This window comes from Magnolia sinica, chromosome 5 (assembly GCF_029962835.1).
Source record: "Magnolia sinica isolate HGM2019 chromosome 5, MsV1, whole genome shotgun sequence".
NCBI classification, from domain to species: domain Eukaryota; kingdom Viridiplantae; phylum Streptophyta; class Magnoliopsida; order Magnoliales; family Magnoliaceae; genus Magnolia; species Magnolia sinica.
The window spans coordinates 51,712,349-51,731,918 of record NC_080577.1 but is presented as its reverse complement, the minus strand read 5'-3'; the positions used below and the strand labels follow the sequence as shown (position 1 = coordinate 51,731,918).

The following is a 19,570-nucleotide window of genomic DNA, read 5'->3' as shown; positions in this document are numbered from 1 at the left end:
ATATCTCAAAATGGATGGACAATGTGGATATAACAAATACATCATAGGTTTTTATATTTTTTAAAATATTATATATATATATATATATATATTATATAATAATATAATATATATATATATGGAACTCCAGTAGGCCATACCATCTAAAATCATGTGAAGACATGCCTAAAACATATAAAAGCACTTGGTGAGGCCCCGCCTGAAATTTGGATGCGTCTGAAACTTGGTATGACCCCTCATCTAAGTGGCACACACATAATGGATGGGCTGGATTTGTGAACCACATCTCCGTGGGCCCAAAAAATAATTATGAATGTTTTAATGGAGGGTAACCATTGTCAACTTTTGATGTGGTGTGGCCCACACAAGTCACATATTGATTTTATTTTTAATCCCCCACCATGGAATGTTGCATCTAACTGATGGAGTAGATGTTTGACACGCATCATGGTGGGGCACACAAAGCCATACCAGATCTAAAGCTTAAGTACCGTTTTTAGGTGAGAATGAAAGAATGTGAGTTTTGTATTTGATTTAAAATAATGGTGACTCATTCATAACAATAGTGGCAAAGATTTAGAGTTATCTAAACCATCCAAATAATCGATCTAGTTGTAGATGGTAACTATTTATAATTTTATTATATAATATAATCTTAACCATCTAGAAAATGGTCCCATGCATGTACGACAATTAATATAGCTTGTGTTATAAATAATGGAAAACTCACATAATTCAAATTTCAAGTTTTTATCATATCCAAAAGAGGATACCCACGTCTCTCTCTCTCTCTACCTCTCCCTCTCCCTTCATCTCTCTCTCTCTCTCTCTCTCTCTCTCTCTCTCTCTCTCTCTCTCTGCGCCTCTTCTTCTCCCTCTCCCTCTACGGTCGAGCCCTTTCTCAGATCCATCATCTTCATCGCCTCCATGCTTCCGATAATTAGTGACCAGAATCAATGGTTGTCATAAGCGGCCAACTCATAGTAAAGGTATGAGTCTCAGGATTGTGTGAAAGATCGCTTTTAAAAAAAAGAAGAAAAAAAGAAGAAGAAACCCTTACTCCTTAATGGATTCATAAATCCATGATGCAATCTGATTTGATTACTGAAATTGCTTATTCGATTTTTAAAATTTCAATTCTCTAGACGAAATTCGAAATCCCTGATTGGATTATGAGATTCCCAATTCCAGATATGCCAATTTAGAAAATCCCTAATACCGAATTTTTGGGGATCAAAATCCCTAAGCATCGAATTTGGGAATTGAAATCCCAATTCCTTATTTGGGGATGGAGATCCCTAATTTTTTCATTTAGGGATCGAAATTCTCAATTTCTGATTTTAGATTACATCTTCTCTATGATTCTGGAAAGTTTCATTCCCATAGCTTTTATCATGACAATGAGCCTCAAGTGAGCAAGCAAGATCCAATTCAAATACCTTATAATATGTCATTGAAGCTTTTGACATTGGATGTGTACTGTTTGGTAGCTATTGGGTCAAATCCTGGTAGAAAATTCAAGTTATATATATATGATGATCGATATGGTGGTCGATGAAGGATTATTTATTTATTTATATATATAATGAATTCTGCCCCTTTTTCTCCATAGTAAGGAAAATTACAATTCCTTAAATAATGATTTTCATTTGAAGGTATTGAACTCGGATCTATTTGCAAGAGCAAATTGGGTTAACTTTGTACATGAGTATGTCCCTCATTCTGGGATCTTTTGTTGCAAACTTCTCTCGAAAGTAGAAATCAGCTATTATTTCAAGCTTTTGATACATTGATGATCTAAAGAAATCTATTCTTTTTTTTTTTTTATGGGATATGATTGTAGGATATGCATTTCCAATATATTAACTGTAAGTTGCAGCTATCTTTGTTATCTACTAAAATTTTCCAGTAAAATGATTCTTTTTCAATATATAGAATGTGATATTTGTAAAGATAAACAATTAAGGCAAGAACTTATAATGCATGTTGCATCTTTACAAATAAGTCCGTCTGCAAACATCTTATTTTAAAATTTTATGTTTTAAGTGAGATTTTCCCAATAAATACACTATGAAAAACTTCAAAAATCTGAAAATCCCTTGAGAAATTCCTAACTGTGAACTCCAAGAGTCTCCTCAAACATAGTTTTTATTTATTTATTATTTTTTATTTTTATGACAAGTCATGGGTGTGGTCATGTATGAGAAAATTTTGCTGCCACTCCTTTTATTCTGATAAAATTTGGCACTTGTGAGCATAGTTAATTTGATGTTAAAATTTCAATTATAGCGTTTTGTAGTCTGTTCAGATGCTGATTTACTTGTCTTTATTGTCTCTTTGGATTCTCTTTACACAGACATACACAACTTCTCTGCTGATTTTATTATTTATATGTTTTCTTTCTTGTGATCTAAAAGATATGCAGCGAGGAATACAATAGGCCCACATACATGTTGTTAGGTGTTCAAACAGAGTTATCAGTGATTGTTTCAGACCTGACTATGGTATTTGTTCTGTTCCATCTAAATTTATGTAATGACCCTGAAAATTTTGTGCCAAGACCCGAGTACTACCTCTATTTTCCTTAGAAGCTTATTGGGGTAATTAGCGCTAAACTCGATTGCTTGTGAAATTTGCATCAATCACTTTAAATTTGATCTGCATGACTCAAAACCTGTAGAATCATTAGCGCTATGTTACTCTGAAATCTGGGATTCATCGCTAAATCCAGTTGCTCTTGGGAATTTTTGAAAGTTCTGGATCGGACCTGGACCGCGGGTCGAAAGTCCGATAGCGATGATCTTAGGCTGTTGCGGTCACCATGTTGGACTTGACCATCACCTCAAAAATCAAGTCCAGATGATGTTCTGGGTCAATTTGTTTGAGTCCGGAGTGAAGAGTGTGAGAACGGTTGGAAATTAATTAAGATTTTATGAAATCTGAGTCGTGTCGCTTGCGCGATGATTTTAAGCAATCTGACCATTGGATTCTGACCCAATTTCACCCTCTGATCAGGAAAGGTGGCCCAGGCATGTCCTTGTGCTTGTGGACCTGATCGAGTTTCGGTGACCGTTGAATTGAGTGTAGTCCGCCACGGCTGATCTGAAGATCCGGTCGGTACGAAAACTCAGTTTGACCTAGATCCATGGTCAGTGAGCTTAAGTCCGACCTTTCGTGGTAATAGGCCCACCGGAAGTGCTCCGTTGGATCGAGATAGGCCTGTTTTGGTTATACCCTAAGTATACCTTGGCCCTGGGGTTGTTTTCATAAATGTTAGGCATATATATAGACCTTAAAACCCTAGCTCTCTTTTCCATACGAATTTTCTAACCCTAGCTAAGAAAGAGAGGGGAAAAGAGAGAGAAAGTGAGAGAGAAGTTGGTGAATCATCTTAGATTCTTTCCTGTTCTTCTTTATTCTTAAACCTTCACTTTCGAATCGTTATTCCGGCGATTCTGATTCATCCTTGGGTAAGTTAACCTAACCCTAATCTGTGTTAGAGCTTAGAATAGTCTTTGTGTTGTTGTTGCTCATTTCTATTCTTGCTTTAGGTTGTCTTGTCGCCACTGACGAAGACATATCGTCTGAATCAGTTCGGTGTTCCATTTCTGGTTAAGGTGCGGACTTTAATCGTATAGGTTATGGTTTTCAAGGCTTTCAATGCCAGTGAATGGTTTATTCTTGCTATGGATGAGATTTCGCATGTCAAATGTTATGTTTATTTTGCGTTCCTGATATGCATGTGTTACATTGAGATTTGTGTATTCTGTGTATGTATAAAGTACCGTATGCATATAAAATATGAACATGTGGTTGCCATGATTATTTGTCGTGTGCTTATGCTAATTATATGTGCGGCAACTCCTTGGTAAAAGGAATTGTCGAAATGTGTGTATTTCAACATACGTCATGTATGTTGAACTATGTATTCTAAGTGTTTGTAGAAATGGCTGAATGAACTAAAGTGTAATATATTATACTATTTGTGGGGGTTGAGAAGCGATTCTCAACACTCCTATTGATGTATAAAATTTACCTCATGCAAGTTACATTCCTTGTTGTTTAATTTCAAGTCTTACTTATGCTTAAATCCATATTAAGTTGATATTCTTCAAATGCTTACATACCATATGATTTGAGTTGTTGTTCCATTACTATCCTAAATTGTTGATATCAATATCTGTTATAGTGGAATGTGTTGGGACTATGAGTAGTCCAGAAAATCGGTAATCAGCCTTAAGTTCGCGGCTGAGGTTGCTGTCGCCATCTAGGATGTGATTAGATGAACCCGAGTCGTATTAGAGTTGTCGGCAGTGGTTTGGCCACGTGGAGTGTTTGCGCACTCTATGTCGTTCAACCCAACGTACGCTCGTGCTAGTTGAGTTCGTTAAGTAACCCAATTGTCCGATGTATGTTCACCATGTATGGATGTTACTATTTGAATCTAGGGTACCGAACTTACCAACGAAATCCTGTTAACCATGGTACCTTGATCCGCTAAGACTCATGAGCCGGACATGGTGGTATGGGATACCGTGGTCGAGCTGTTGGCCTACGTTGGGGTGACGAGCCTCCCCATAGTGACCAGTGAGCAACCAAACTCGTGAGCCGATTATGGTGGTATGGGACACTATATTCACGCTATTGGCCTACATTGATTGGTGACAAGCCCTTTGTAGTGATCTCGAGCATGCCTGGATACCGCATTGAGGTGACGAGCCTTATTGTGGTAACGAAGGTATGATAGGTGTGCATTGATTGGTGACAAGCCCTTTGCAACGACCTGAAACCATATGATCGTATGAGATGTCTAGGACTGACGACCCTAGAATGGATCACTATTTGGATGGTGATATGAGGAAGGTACCTTAGCTTCCCAATCCTGCTGTATGAAAAGGACTAATAACAACTTGGTAATCATGTTCATGCACTGCATTTGCATGTGCTTTGTAGACGTGGCGCACTTTGAGGCGATGTCATGCGTAATGTAAGATGAAGACGCTGAGGGTGTACGCGTGAGGGCACGCATCATTCTGCATACATCCTTGCATTAACAAGAGTACTTAGGACATGTTTGATTGTTCTGCTTTATTATTACTGCTTGATTGAACTGATAACATGTTAACCTTTGCTTTATTGTTCCACTGAGTTGATCACTCACTCCCACGTTCTGGGGTGGTGTTAAACACCCACCAGAGTCTGTCTTAGTTGCTGATGTTACAGATGTTGATGCAACCTTTGAGGCAGAGCCGGAGATCAAGGATGATGAGGCTGCATTTTCTTTCATGTAGTTTTCAGACGGGTCCTAGTGAGCCTTGTTCTGATGCGCGGGATTCTAGGATTTCTTTTGAAAATTAAATGACGTAATTTGATACTTATAATTTTGATAGCAACACTTGTAATACGACCTGGTATGTATATGTATTTCAGGGATTTGCACATGTACACATATATTTCTTTAAGTCTTCCGCTTGCGTTCTTCACTTATCCCTGAATTATATTTGCTATTTGGCTTAATCTATTCCATGTTTTATGTACTAATACAGACAACATACATCCATCATTCAATATGTTGCATAAGTGATGTTTTGGAACTCGGGAGCTGAGTTATGCTCGACCCCCGAATTTCAGGGCGTTACAAGTTGGTATCAGAGCATGAATTGGATTAAACCGGACCTGGGTTATGGTCACACACCGCATGCTGTCGTCACTTTAGTGTATTTAGGTGCGAGTTTATTATAGATTGTGTGTTTGTGCTTCGTTGCTTCTATCGGCGAAAGTTTACTGAAAACGATCACCGAGATCGAGTCTGTGCTCTCTCCTGATCACACACAGCGACCCAAAATCTCTTCTAGACCATCTATTAATGAGTCTATATGGTTTATCAACCCATTTTAACCCTTCAATCTTCAAGGAATCTCTGTTTATATCAGATTTCTGCTCGAATGGCCCGATAGGCGTCGAACCAAGCAAAGAGGCCAATCGAGGCATTTCCAGGGGGACCCAGGGGGGCCCACCTCATTTAGAGCATAAGGGACCAAGAAGACCTCACCCAAACGGTGAGGCATCATCGGACAGTCCAGAGACCGGCAATGTCCTCTCCGATTGGGCGAGCCCTCGCCGATCAGCGGGCAAGGCCGGGCGGGCCGGCTCGGGCTGATGAGTTTTTAGCCTAGTGTGGCCCACCCTTCCATGGTTCGTTAACTAAAACCCCTTCTATGCCCTACTTCCTTCATAATCCTCCCTCCCAAGCTCTCTTTTCCTTCAAGTTCCTCTCAAAACTCCTCCAAATCTTCTTCTTCTTCCATTTTCGTGCACACCCCACTAACTCATCTCAAAACCTCATCCCCCATTGCTGTTTACACCTTCTTTTCTTCTCATTTGGGCTCTCAAATCCTCCTTTAGGACCTCAAGTGTGTCGAAGCTTCACCATCCTTCTTATTTCTCTTTTTCTCTCGTTTCTCATGACCCTCTTTGATTTTATCACGGCCATATTTTCTATCTTCACCCTTGTTTCTTTGATGGGGAAGAAGAGAGCGCCCATGAATGAAGCCGGGCCTAGCCGCCCAACCCGTGCATGGAGGCCGAGAGGTGCCGCCGCGAGCACGACCGCCGCCCGTGAGTTTCAGACCAAGCGGGACCTTGATTCTCGAGCTCCCATTGGTAGAACCTTGTTGGCGGAGTTGTCGCATGGAGTCTATGAAGGTCGTAAGGTCCTTTTTGAGGCTCATGTTAATCCGCGGCTATATGGCGAGTTTTTGTTGTTGGAGCGCCTGGAAGAAGCTGGTTGGTGTCCCTTGTTTGAGGGCGAGTATCGCGCGAATGCAAGTACTGTTCGAGCTTTTTATGTCAATATTCATGATCCGTTGCTGGAGCCTCTGCAGTTCAAGATTTCTTGTGGTAGCGGTCGGGAGGCCACGGTCAACGTCGCTTTGATATCCCGACTCCTGAATGTGCCACTTGGTGAGGTGCATGCCAGTGAGAAGAATTTGAACAGTATGCGCGAGAGAGATCATCGCACCCAATTCTTGTCTGGTCATCTAGTCGAATGGCAGCCGAATAGAAGTCTTCTGGCTACCAACATAACGGACGACTTTTGCTTGCTTCACCACATGTGTACGTTCAATGTATATCCAAGGTGGAGTAATTGCAGTGAGTGTACGCGCCTGATGGTAGATTTTCTATATTAGGTGGGGCAAGGAGCGAAGTTATGTGTGCCGACGTACATCTTGCGTCAGATTATCCTTATCGCTCATTTGACTAGGAGGACCAAATCGCTTCCTTTTGGCCGACTCATTTGTAAGCTTGCACATGAGTTTAGCTGTAGGCTTGGAGCAGAGAAGCCGGTTCCTGTTCATCATATTAATCTGATGACCCTTAAGCAGATGGAGATTGGTCCTCATCGACAGGCCTCAGAGAGTGAGGATGAGTCAGAGAGTGATGAGGATGAGAGTTATGCTGAAGGTGGTGCTGAGATTGAAGAAAAAACAGAGCAGGAGAAGGAAGAGGTTGAGGCACAGGATAGGAGTGAGAGCTCTCCTCCTGTGGCACCAGAGCAGAGCGCAGATCAGGCTGCCAGAGATGCCTGTATTGCTCGGCTTGAGGAAGGGCAGGCTGTTCTACGCCAGGATATCATAGATCTTCGAGGCCTTGTGAAGCATAAGTTCAAGAAGATGACTCGAACTCTGAAGTCTATCCTATGTTGCTTGTAGGATAAGGGTGCCCTGCCTCCATCTCCTGATTTCGACGAGTAGTTGTCGTTGTAGTCGTCCTTTGTTTTGTTTGTTGTTTCTTTCTGTGTATAGCCATTATTGGCTTTTGTAGTTGGAAGTTGTTTGTTGTTGTTTGAAGTTCACATGCTTTCCCTGTCGTGATTCATGTAATGTTGTAGTACTTGTATTGCGATAAATTTTGTTAAATGGAATGCATGTTGTTTATCTTTGAGGTTGTGCTATGAATGCTGTGTGGATGAATTATGTGGACGTAGAATCTTACAGGTTGCATCCTCTATTGAATGTAGGGTATGCCTCCTAAGGGTTCGAAGACTTCGACCCGTCTCTCCTTGGTTGAGTCGCTTGCTGGGGTTCCTCCCTTGAGCGGTAGCCAGATGGATCCATAGACTGGCCCGTCTCATGCAGGTGTTGGGCCGACACCTATGGCTCCTCCAGTCACGCCTTCAGTTCCTAAGCCGAGCCGTGCATCTTTATTTGCTCCACCGTCTGATAGGTTTGAGCAGATGATGCTGTTGATGCAGCAGCAGCAGCAGTTTCTATCTTCCATGGCAGGCATCTTTGCTCAGTTAGTGGGGGCGACTCCTCCTGCTTCACCTATGCCCCCATCTGGGAGCGCCAGTGCGAGCGACACTTTTGAGTGATTCCAGCGCTTACAACCTCCTACATTTACGGGTTCTCATAGACCCGAGGAGGCTGAGTATTGGATTAATCGCATCTCTAAGATGCTGAGACTGCTACATTGTTCAGAGGTTGAGCAGGTCGAGCTTGCCTCCTTCATGTTTAAGAAGGAGGCCAGTCTATGGTGGGACAGTGTTCTTCGCACTGTCGAGGAAGGATTTGAGTGGTCGTGGCAGGCGTTTGAGGCACGCTTCCACGAGAAGTATTTTTCAGTTATGTATCGACATGAGAAGGAGAGTGAGTTCCTTCACCTCTGTCAGGGAGGGCTGTCGGTGACGGAGTATGAGAACCGGTTCACTGAGCTAGGTCGGTATGTTCCTTTGATTCTGGGTGATCAGCCGATGAGGATGCGGCGCTTTTCTGAGGGATTGAGGCCTAAGATCTGATCGAAGATATGCTGTGCTAGCATTTTTTCTTATGCGGAGTTGGTAAGCATGTCCTTGCGAGCAGAGCAGGACGGGGACATGTCGTCTCGTATGCGAGAACCTATAGTTCCTAGGCCGCGACCTGACTTTCAGGGTGCACCTTTTCTCGGCAAGAGGCCGTGAACAGATTCTCCTCCTAAGCATTCAGCGCCGCCCGCTTAGCAAATGCAAGCTGATCTTCGCTGTTCATATTGTGGGAAGATGGGGCATTTGGATCATTTTTGCTTTTCGCGTATGCGGGCTAGTGGTTTTACTCCACCGCAGAGGATTAGCCGTCCGATGCCTCAGGTTATTTCTCCTCCACCTCTTCGTTCAGCGCCAGCTCATCCATCCTTCAGACCTGCAGTACCTAGCTTCAGGCCACCTCAGTGGCCCATGGTTCCTCCGCCGAATCGTCAGCAGCAGGCTCGAGTTCATGCGCTCTCAGCTGAAGCGCCTATGTCTGACTTGGTGCCGAGATCCTTCGAGGTTACAGCACATATTGAAGGTATTTCCATTTCTATGTTGGTGGATACAGGGTCCACTACCTCTCTTATATCATATGCAACAGTTAGGCGTTTGGGTTTGAGTACTATTGCTATGTAAGGAGTGACGCTTACTACCGCTACAAGGATTTCCTCTGCTATGAATAAGCGTTGTATGGATTGTTTAGTTGATTTAGGAAGTGGATCGATTCGTGTTGATTTCTTTGTCGCACATCTTTTGCATTATGATGTTATTATGAGTATGGATTGGCTCACGAGGATGCAAGCAGAGATCGATTGTGAAGCAAGGTCGGTGACAATCCATGGACCTGAGGGCGAGACAGTTACTTTCCCAGTTCAGGTCAGTTACCCTTTTGGTCTTGATTATATACTTCTCTGTTGGAGAGTATGGCTGAATCGGCGTTTGATAGTACGCCGGTAGTTTAGGAGTTTGAAGATGTGTTTGAGTCGATTCCTAGATTACCTCCTCAGCGCGAGATTGATTTTACTATCGATCTCATGCTTGGTGCGGCGCCCATTTCATTGCCCACCTATCGTATGCCTCCGAGTGAAATGGAGGAGTTGAGGAAGCAGATAGATGGTTTGTTAGATTTGGGTTTTATTGGCCTAATGTGTCTCCTTGGAGAGCACCTGTCTTGTTTGTGAAGAAGAAAGATGGTTCCTTACGATTATGTATTGATTATCGCAGGTTGAATCTGGTGACTGTGAAGAATAAGTACCCTTTGCCTAGGATAGATGATCTGTTTGATCAGTTGAAGGGGACACGGTACTTTTCAAAGGTTGATCTGCAGTCAGGGTATCACCAGTTGCGCGTCAAGAATGAGGACGTGCAGAAGACCGTTTTCAGGACTAGCTTCGGTCACTATGAGTTCCTTGTGATGTCGTTCGGTCTTACGAACGCACCGGCCGTGTTCATGGATCTGATGAACAGGGTGTTTCGGCCATTCTTGTTCCGCTTCGTCATTGTCTTTATCGATGAAATCTTGATATATTCTGCGAGTCGGGAAGAACACGAGGAGCACTTAAGAGCGATTTTGGATACTCTTAGGAAGAATCAGCTTTTTGCGCAATTCAAGAAGTGTGATTTCTGGAAAGAGGAAGTCAAGTTCCTGGGGCATGTGGTATTCAAGGAAGGGATAGTGGTCGATCTTACTAAGGTAGCTGCAGTGCAGGACTGGAAGCAACTTGGTTCAGTTACCGAGGTAAGGAGCTTTCTGGGTCTAGCAGGCTATTATCGACGCTTCATTAAAGACTTCTCGAAGATTGCCAAACCGTTGTCGCAGTTGACACGGAAAGATTTGAAGTTTGCTTGGAATGAGAGGGCGGAGGAAGTTTTTCAAGAGCTAAAGGATAAGTTGACGTCCGCCCCTGTGCTAGTATTGCTAGAGCAAGGGGTTAAGTATATTATATATACTGACGCCTCTATCGTTGGTCTGGGTTGTGTCCTTATGCAGAAGGACAAGGTGATTGCTTATGCTTCGTGTCAGTTGAGGAAACACGAAGAGAATTACCTTACGCATGACCTAGAGTTAGAAGCTCTCATTTTCACATTAAAGCTTTGGAGACATTACCTTTATGAATAGGAGTTCAAGCTCTTTTGTGACCACAAGAGCCTTAAGTATATTTTCACGCAGCGTGACTTGAATATGAGGCAGCGCCAATGGATGGAAACATTGAAAGACTTTAAGTTCGATGTTTCATACCATCCGGGCAAGGTGAACCTTGTGGCAGATGCGTTGAGTCGCAAGAAGGCTATTGAGTTTGCGGCTCCGCTGATGATAGCAGAGTGGGATATGTTAGAGTTTGTGTGGGACTTTGAGCAGAAGCTTACGGTGGAAGAACCGTATGAGGTTATCGCACACATTCATGTACTGCCCCTTATCGACGAGAAGATCGTTGCAGCTCAGGCAGATGATGAGCTTTTGGCGAAAATGAGGAAGCAGGTTGGTATAGATGAGAACTCCGACTGGAGTGTTAGTTCTGATGAGGGCCTACGATTTCGTGGCCGGTTATGTGTTCCTGACATCCCTGACTTAAGACGGAAGGTTCTCGAGTTAGACCATAGTTCTAAGCTTGCGATACATCTAGGTAGCACGAAGATGTATCAGGATATGAGAAGATCTTATTGGTGGGATAACATGAAGGTCCATATTGCTAAGTTTGTATCTCGTTGTCTCACGTGCTAGCAAGTCAAGGCAGAGCATCGCCGACCTCCTGGGGTGCTGCAGCCCATGCCCATAGCAAAATGGAAGTGGGACTTCATCTCTATGGACTTTATTTCTGGGTTGTCGAGAATGAGGAAGGGATATGACTCTATTTGGGTGATCGTCGACCGATTGACGAAGTCGACTCATTTCTTACCGATCAGATTCACAAACTCTGCAGACAAGTTGGCTAGATTGTATATTAAGGAGATTGTACGTCTGCATGGAGTTCCCTTGGAGATTGTGTCTGATAGAGATACGCGTTTCACATCTATCTTCTGGACTCGTATTCAGGAAGAGATGGGTGTGAAATTGAAGTTCAGCACCGAGTTTCATCCGCAGACAGATGGGCAGACAGAACGCGTGAATTAGATCTTGGAAGATATGTTGCGAGCTTATGTTTTGGATTTCAAGGACAGTTGAGATATATGGAGGTTCATATATAATAACAGTTTCCAGGCGAGTATTGGCATGGCTCCCTATGAGGCGTTGTATGGTCGCCCGTGTAGATCACCGCATTGCTGGGCAGAAGTTGGCGAGCGTAGTTTGATTGGCCCAGAGTTGGTGCAGGCGACTTCAGAGAAAGTTGACATTATTCGACGTCGACTTCTGACAGCCCAGAGTAGGCAGAAGAGTTATGCTGATACGAGGCGGCGACCGCTTGAGTTTGAGGTTGGAGACCATGTATTTCTGAAGGTCTCTCCTATGAAGGGAGTTCTGCGGTTCGTTAAGAAGGGAAAGCTTACGCCGAGATTTATTGGTCCATTTCAAGTTCTGAATCGAGTGGGAGAGGTAGCATACCGCCTTGCTTTGCCCACACCTCTTGCGGGTGTGCATAACGTATTTCATGTTTCTATGCTGAAGAAGTACGTTCCTGATCCTTCGCATATTATCAGCTAGGAGCAGGTGCAGTTGAGCGAGGATGCCACATATGTACTGCGACCGACGCGTATTCTAGACAGGAAGGAGCAAGTATTGCGTAGCAAGGTTATCCCTCTTGTGAATGTGCTATGGACGCATCATAGTGAGGAAGAGGCTACTTGGGAATCTAAAGCTGAGGTTAGAAAGAGCTACCCTCAGATCCTTGAGGAATATAAGAAGGTATGAATTTCGAGGATGAAATTTTCTTTTAGGGGGGTAGATTGTAATGACCCTGAAAATTTTGTGCCAAGACCCGAGTACTACCTCTATTTTCCTTAGAAGCTTATTGGGTAATTAGCGCTAAACTCGATTGCTTGTGAAATTTGCATCAATCACTTTAAATTTGATCTGCATGACTCAAAATCTGTAGGATCATTAGCGCTAGGTTACTCTGAAATCTGGGATTCATCGCTAAAGCCAATTGCTCTTGAAATTTTTTGAAAGTTCTGGATTGGACCTGGACCGTGCGTCGAAAGTCCGATAGCGATGATCTTAGGCTGTTGCGGTCACCATGTTGAACTTGACCATCACCTCAAAAATCAAGTCCAGATGATGTTCTGGGTCAATTTGTTTGAGTCCGGAGTGAAGAGTGTGAGAACGGTTGGAAATTAATTAAGATTTTATGAAATCTGAGTCGTGTCGCTTGCGCGATGATTTTAAACAATCTGACCGTTGGATTCTGACCCAATTTCACCCTCTGATCAAGGAAGGTGGCCCAGGCATGTCCTTGTGCTTGTGAGTTTCGATGACCGTTGAATTGAGTGTGGTCCGCCACGGCTGATCTGAAGATCCTATCGGTACGAAAACTCAGCTTGACCTAGATCCATGGTCAGTGAGCTTAAGTCCGACCTTTCGTGGTAATAGGCCCACCGGAAGTGCTCCGTTGGATAGAGAGAGGCCTGTTTTGGTTATACCCTAAGTATACCTTGGCCCTGGGGTTGTTTTCATCAATGTTAGGCCTATATATAGACCTTAAAACCCTAACTCTCTTTTCTACATGAATTTCCTAACCCTAGCTAAGAAAGAGAGGGGAAAAGAGAGAGAAAGTGAGAAAGAAGTTGGTGAATCATCTTAGATTCTTTCCTGTTCTTCTTCATCCTTAAACCTTCACTTTTGAATCGTTATTCCGGCGATTCTGAGTTCATCCTTGGGTAAGTTAACCTAACCCTAATCTGTGTTAGAGCTTAGAATAGTCTTTGTGTTGTTGTTGCTCATTTCTATTCTTGCTTTAGGTTGTCTTGTCGCCGTTGACGAAGACATATCGTCTGAATCAGTTCGGTGTTCCATTTCTGGTTAAGGTGCGGACTTTAATCGTATAGGTTATGGTTTTCAAGGCTTTCAATGCCAGTGAATGGTTTATTCTTGCTATGGATGAGATTTCGCATGCCAAATGTTATGTTTATTTTGCGTTCCTGATATGCATGTGTTACATTGAGATTTGTGTATTCTATGTGTATGTATAAGTACCGTATGCGTATAAAATATGAACATGTGGTTGCCATGATTATTTGTCGTGTACTTATGCTAATTATATGTGCGGCAACTCCTTGGTAAAAGGAATTGTCGAAATGTGTGTATTTCAACATACGTCATGTATGTTGAACTATGTATTCTAAGTGTTTGTAGAAATGCCTGAATGAACTAAAGTGTAATATATTATACTATTTGCGAGCGTTGAGAAGTGATTCTCAACACTCCTATTGATGTGTAGAATTTACCTCATGCAAGTTACATTCCTTGTTGTTTAATTTCAAGTCTTACTTATGCTTAAATCCATGTTAAGTTGATATTCTTCAAATGCTTACATACCATATGATTTGAGTTGTTGTTCCATTACTATTCTAAATTGTTGATATCAATATCTGTTATAGTGGAATGTGTTTGGGACTATGAGTAGTCTAGGAAATCGGTAATCGGCCTTAAGTTCGTGGCTAAGGTTGCTTTCGCCACGTAAGACGTGATTAGACGAACCCGAGTCATATTAGAGTTGTCGGCAGTGGTTTGGCCACGCGGAGTGTTTACGCACTTTATGTCGTTCAACCTAACGTGCGCTCGTGCTAGTCAAGTTCGTCAAGTAACCCGATTGTCCGATGTATGTTCACCATGTATGGATGCTACTGTTTGAATCTAGGGTACCGAACTTACCAGCGAAATCCTGTTAACCATGGTACCTTGATCCGCTAAGACTCATGAGCCAGACATGGTGGTATGGGACACCGTGGTCGAGCTGTCGGCCTACGTTGGGGTGACGAGCCTCCCCGTAGTGACCAGTGAGCAACCAAACTCGTGAGCCGATTATGGTGGTATGGGACACTATATTCGCGCTGTCGGCCTACATTGATTGGTGACGAGCCCTTTGTAGTGACCTCGAGCATGCCTAGATACCGCATTGAGGTGACGAGCCTTATTGTGGTGCGAAGGAATAGGTTGCATATGGACAATTCTAGCAAACCAAAACATCACATGATAAAGCTTTAGATGCGACGAGAAATGGAATTATTGTAAGAAATCCTAGCTTCCCAACGGTCCAGAAGCAGACTAACACTGTATAAGTCTATGGTTAAAATATGAACATGTGGTTGCCATGATTATTTGCTATGCTTATTGTATATGCGGCAACTCCTTGGTAAAAGGAATTGTCGAAATGTGTGTTTATATATGTATTTATGTATATGTATGTATAAAGTACCGTAAACGTATAAAATATGAACATGTGTTGCCATGATTATTTGTCGTGTACTTATGCTAATTATATGTGCGGCAACTCCTTGGTAAAAGGAATTGTCCAAATGTGTGTATTTCAACATACGTCTATTTAAGTTAACTATGTAACTTTAAGTGTTTAATCTTTTTCTTAATTACTGATTGGGAAGAGCTATGAGTTTCATACTTCGGTTGCCGTTTTTACACCTATAACCTCTCTCTATCAAAACTACGCTCAGGGGGACGGGCTGGGCCCCACCACGGAAATCCCACGCCCACCCATTGCGCCTCGTCCGAAGGTTAATAAAAAACCAAAAACCAAACAAAATTTTAAAAGAAAAAAAAAAAACGCGCACGCAGCCCACAGAATGGGAGAAGAAAAGGAAGAAACTCAGGAACCAAAGCAAATACACAAGTTGAGGTACAAGTCCAACAAAAACCGCAACCGAGCCTCGACTCCCCGGAGCCTTCCGGGGCCGTGCCACCGTGCCGCGGTTGGTTTCGGGCCGTAAATTGCCACCCGGGCGGAAAATCACTGGATGGCAAACAAGATGCGAACGAAGGGCAAAGGCAGAAACGGCTAGAGTTACATCTAGACATTCCAGTCCCACTCGAAAGATGGCCCTTAAGGCGGCTAAGGCTGGCTTAGGCCTTAAAAGGAGCCTGGTGCCACAGGCACGCTAGGGCCCAGAAAGCCGGCGGCCCATTTTAACACTAGTGCTGGAGCCAACTTAACATTAGGGAGGGGAAATTTCGAACTGCCAAGGTTAGTATTTTGCGCATCTTTGGGCAGCCCAAGGAAAGGGGCCGGCGGCCCCCCCGGCGCGCTATTTTTTTTTGGCCCTACACCACCCACCTGATTTCAATTGGCCCCATTTTTTGATTTTGGCCCTTTTGTTTGGTGGGCAAGGTGTGAGGGCGGGCCCCCCCCGCGGGCGTGGTGCGTTTTTTTTTAAAGTTTGTTTTATTTGAACGTAAATACTTTTATGAATTAAATATTTAACCAAAAAGAGGGCGCCCCTTTTTTTTTTTTTTTTTTTTAAAAAGGCCCTCGGAGATTCCAGCCCATTATATATTTAAAAAAAAAGTGGCCCAAGGGGCGCCCGGGGGATTGTGGGATCCACACCATGTACAAAGAGATGAGACTAGAGAGAGATAATAGGGAGATATACGGTGAGATAGAGGAGCCCCGCCACATGGGCCCTCTTGATTAGATCACATACATCCTATAATGGGTCCCACCAACAAGTGGGCCGTAAAAATAAGAATTTAATGGTGGATCAACCTTATATTCCTTCTTCTTGGTCTCTTAGACTTCCAATGCTCTTCAACTTATGATGGAGGATGATGGGCCTGATGGTGAGGATGAGAGAGGGTGTGATATTGATGAAGGTGGCTTACACTGACCAGTAGAAAGCTTTGAGTTTGGGGCTTGGGGTTCCATTGGAGCTATATGAAAATTGTTGAGATGAATATACTGTAGAGGATGGAATGTGATATGGGACTGATGAGTGATGGGTCTAGATTAATCGAGGCATCGGCCTTAAGTTTGAAAAGTGAGTAAAGGAGGGATGGGTGACGAGAGAGAGAGTTGACTTTGTAGAAGAAAGAGGTCATGGTTAGAGTTGTACTTGCAGATAAGGTTTGGCCATTTGAATGATGATTGATGCGCACTTATATGTCGTAGAGATTCCACGTGCGAAATCCGTGCATACGTCGGAGTTCGTCAAGTAACCCGATCGTCCGATGTATGTTCACCATGGATGGATGCTACTGCATGGAATTGGCTTAAGAAATATAATGTAGGGAGGAATTTCGTTTAGACCATGGTACCTGTGATAACACCAATTTTCCATGAACTGGGAAGGCAGTTCAACATTGAGCTGTCGGCCTACGTTGGGGTGACGAGCCTCCCCGTAGTGACCAGTGAGCAACCAAACTCGTGAGCCGATTATGGTGGTATGGGACACTATATTCGCGCTGTCGGCCTACATTGATTGGTGACGAGCCCTTTGTAGTGACCTCGAGCATGCCTAGATACCGCATTGAGGTGACGAGCCTTATTGTGGTGACGAAGGTATGATAGGTGTGCATTGATTGGTGACGAGCCCTTTGCAATGACCTGAAACCATATGATCATATAAGATGTCTAGGACTGACGACCCTAGAATGGATCACTGTTTGGATGTTGATATGAGGAAGGTACCTTAGCTTCCCAATCCTGCTGTATGAAAAGGACTAATAACAACTTGGTAATCATGTTCATGCACCGCATTTCTATATGCTTTGTAGACGTGGCGCACTTTGAGGCGATGTCATGCGTAATGTAAGATGAAGACGCTGAGGGTGTACGCGTGAGGGCACGCATCATTCTACATACATCCTTGCATTAACAAGAGTACTTCGGACATATTTGATTGTTCTGCTTTATCATTATTGCTTGATTGAACTGATAACATGTTAACCTTTGCTTTATTGTTCCACTGAGTTGATCACTCACTCCCACGTTCTGGGGCGGTGTTAAACACCCACCAGACTCTGTCTTAGTTGCTGATGTTGCAGATGTTGATGCAACCTTTGAGGCAGAGCTGGAGATCGAGGATGATGAGGCTGTATTTTCTTTCATGCAGTTCTCAGACGGGTTCTAGTGAGCCTTGTTCTAATGCGCGAGATTCTGGGATTTCTTTTGGAAATTAAATGATGTAATTTGATACTTGTAATTTTGATAGCAACACTTGTAATACGACCTGGTATGTATATGTATTTCAGGGATTTGCACATGTACACATATATTTCTTTAAGTCTTCCGCTTGCGTTCTTCACTTATCCCTAAATTATATTTACTATTTGGCTTAATCTATTCCATGTTTTATGTACTAATACAGACAACATACATCCATCATTCAATATGTTGCATAAGTGATGTTTTGGAACTCGGGAGCTGAGTTATGCTCGATCCCTGAATTTCAGGGCGTTACAATTTAGAATCCAGGAATCTTCTTTTTCCAAAAGAGAACTGCTGAAGTGATTTGCATGAGGACAGATTGAGGTTAATCACAGCATTGGCACTTGTGTGGGATCCGGGCCATGTTCCAGGTGGGGTTTGATGTAACATACCTTGTTGTAAAATCTAGGCTGGTCAAGGATCAGGTTGTCTTCATGTCTATATTGAATATAAGTCTTGACTTCTAACTGCCCATGCCTTTTACGAATGCCCACCTGATGAGTGGATTGTTCTTATTATGAGGGCATGTTTGCAGTCAGCCACACCTTAAGAGTGGCCATGATCTCGTACACTTGTGCCCAAGTTGGGAAGTTTGCCGTGATTCACTTCTCTCCTCACAAGAATCATCGTTGCAAATTCTTTCTGGAAAGGTTAAACTAGAGAGATGGGCTAGTGCCTCTGAAATACGGAACCATTTTTGGATATCTCTAACATATTTATGTTGACTGTACCAGATTCTCGGCATTGCACGTGGACTCAATCTTCTTTTTGAACAGGACCTATTCATATGTGTCTTTTTATCTGCAATTGATGTTGTGCTATTTCCACTATTTATACCCTCTTAGTGAGATTGACTCTTCTATCTAGCACTGATGCCAACTAGTTATATATGCATATCATGATGGTTGTAACTGGTGCTTGATTTTTAGGACAAATGCAAGATGGAAAAGCTGTTTGCGAGCATAGCAAGCCTTGCACTGCTTTTTTACGTGTTTGGAGTGCTTATCAGTCAACTAGAAATCCCCCTTAATATGAGTTGGAATCTTCCAAGTTTGAAGGGGGAGAATGCATACACACTCATGAGTCTACTCGGTGTGAATATCATGCCTCATGGTTTTTACCTCCACTCTTATATCGTGTAGGTAGATTTTATTTTCTTTTTCATGTCTGCTCTTTTATGTGTATCTTTCACCTATCTCAATTTTCTTGGATGGATGATGAATGTATTTGCAAATGTAAATGAAAATAAAGAACGTATAATATGTGTGTGTGTGTGTTATCAATGGAGGATACCTTGTTTAGGAGGACATGAAATTCTTATAGCTTATGGTATGGTGCCCTAATATTGGTTGTATGTTACTAGTATGTAATAGATAATACTAGGTTCAATAGTAGATAATACTAGAGAATACCTAAACCCAATCCAAACTTGAAACCGAACCTGATTCCCTAAACCTAAACTTAGACCTATAACCTAAACCTAAACCTAAACCTATAACCTATACCTAAAAATATGAGCTAAACCTATAACCTAAACCTAAACCTATAACCTAAACCTCAACCTATAACCTAAACCTAAACCTAAACCTATAACCTAGACCTAAACCTATAGCCTAAACCTAAACCTATGGCCTAAACCTATAACCTATAACTTATAACTTATAACCTAAACCCAAACCTAAACCTATAACCTTAA

At 42.7% G+C, this 19,570-nt stretch overlaps 1 protein-coding gene across 2 annotated transcripts; it reads left to right on the top strand.

Moving 5' to 3' along the window:
* Positions 1-789: 789 nt before the first annotated feature.
* Positions 790-18,734, top strand: LOC131247308 (ethylene-insensitive protein 2.2-like). 2 transcript variants are annotated; one of them, XR_009171623.1, is made up of 3 exons: positions 790-989; positions 2,418-2,532; positions 18,135-18,180. XR_009171623.1 is itself a non-coding variant. In XM_058247677.1 (3 exons), exons 1-3 carry the CDS (start codon positions 957-959, stop codon positions 18,717-18,719), a joined length of 231 nt encoding a protein of 76 aa, XP_058103660.1. In that variant the 5' UTR covers positions 790-956; the 3' UTR covers positions 18,720-18,734. The 2 variants fall into 2 exon arrangements, 1 of the variants encoding a protein (XP_058103660.1); XM_058247677.1 differs by lacking the exon at positions 18,135-18,180 and adding an exon at positions 18,609-18,734 and having other exon boundaries at positions 2,418-2,504.
* The last annotated feature ends 836 nt before the right edge of the window (positions 18,735-19,570 follow it).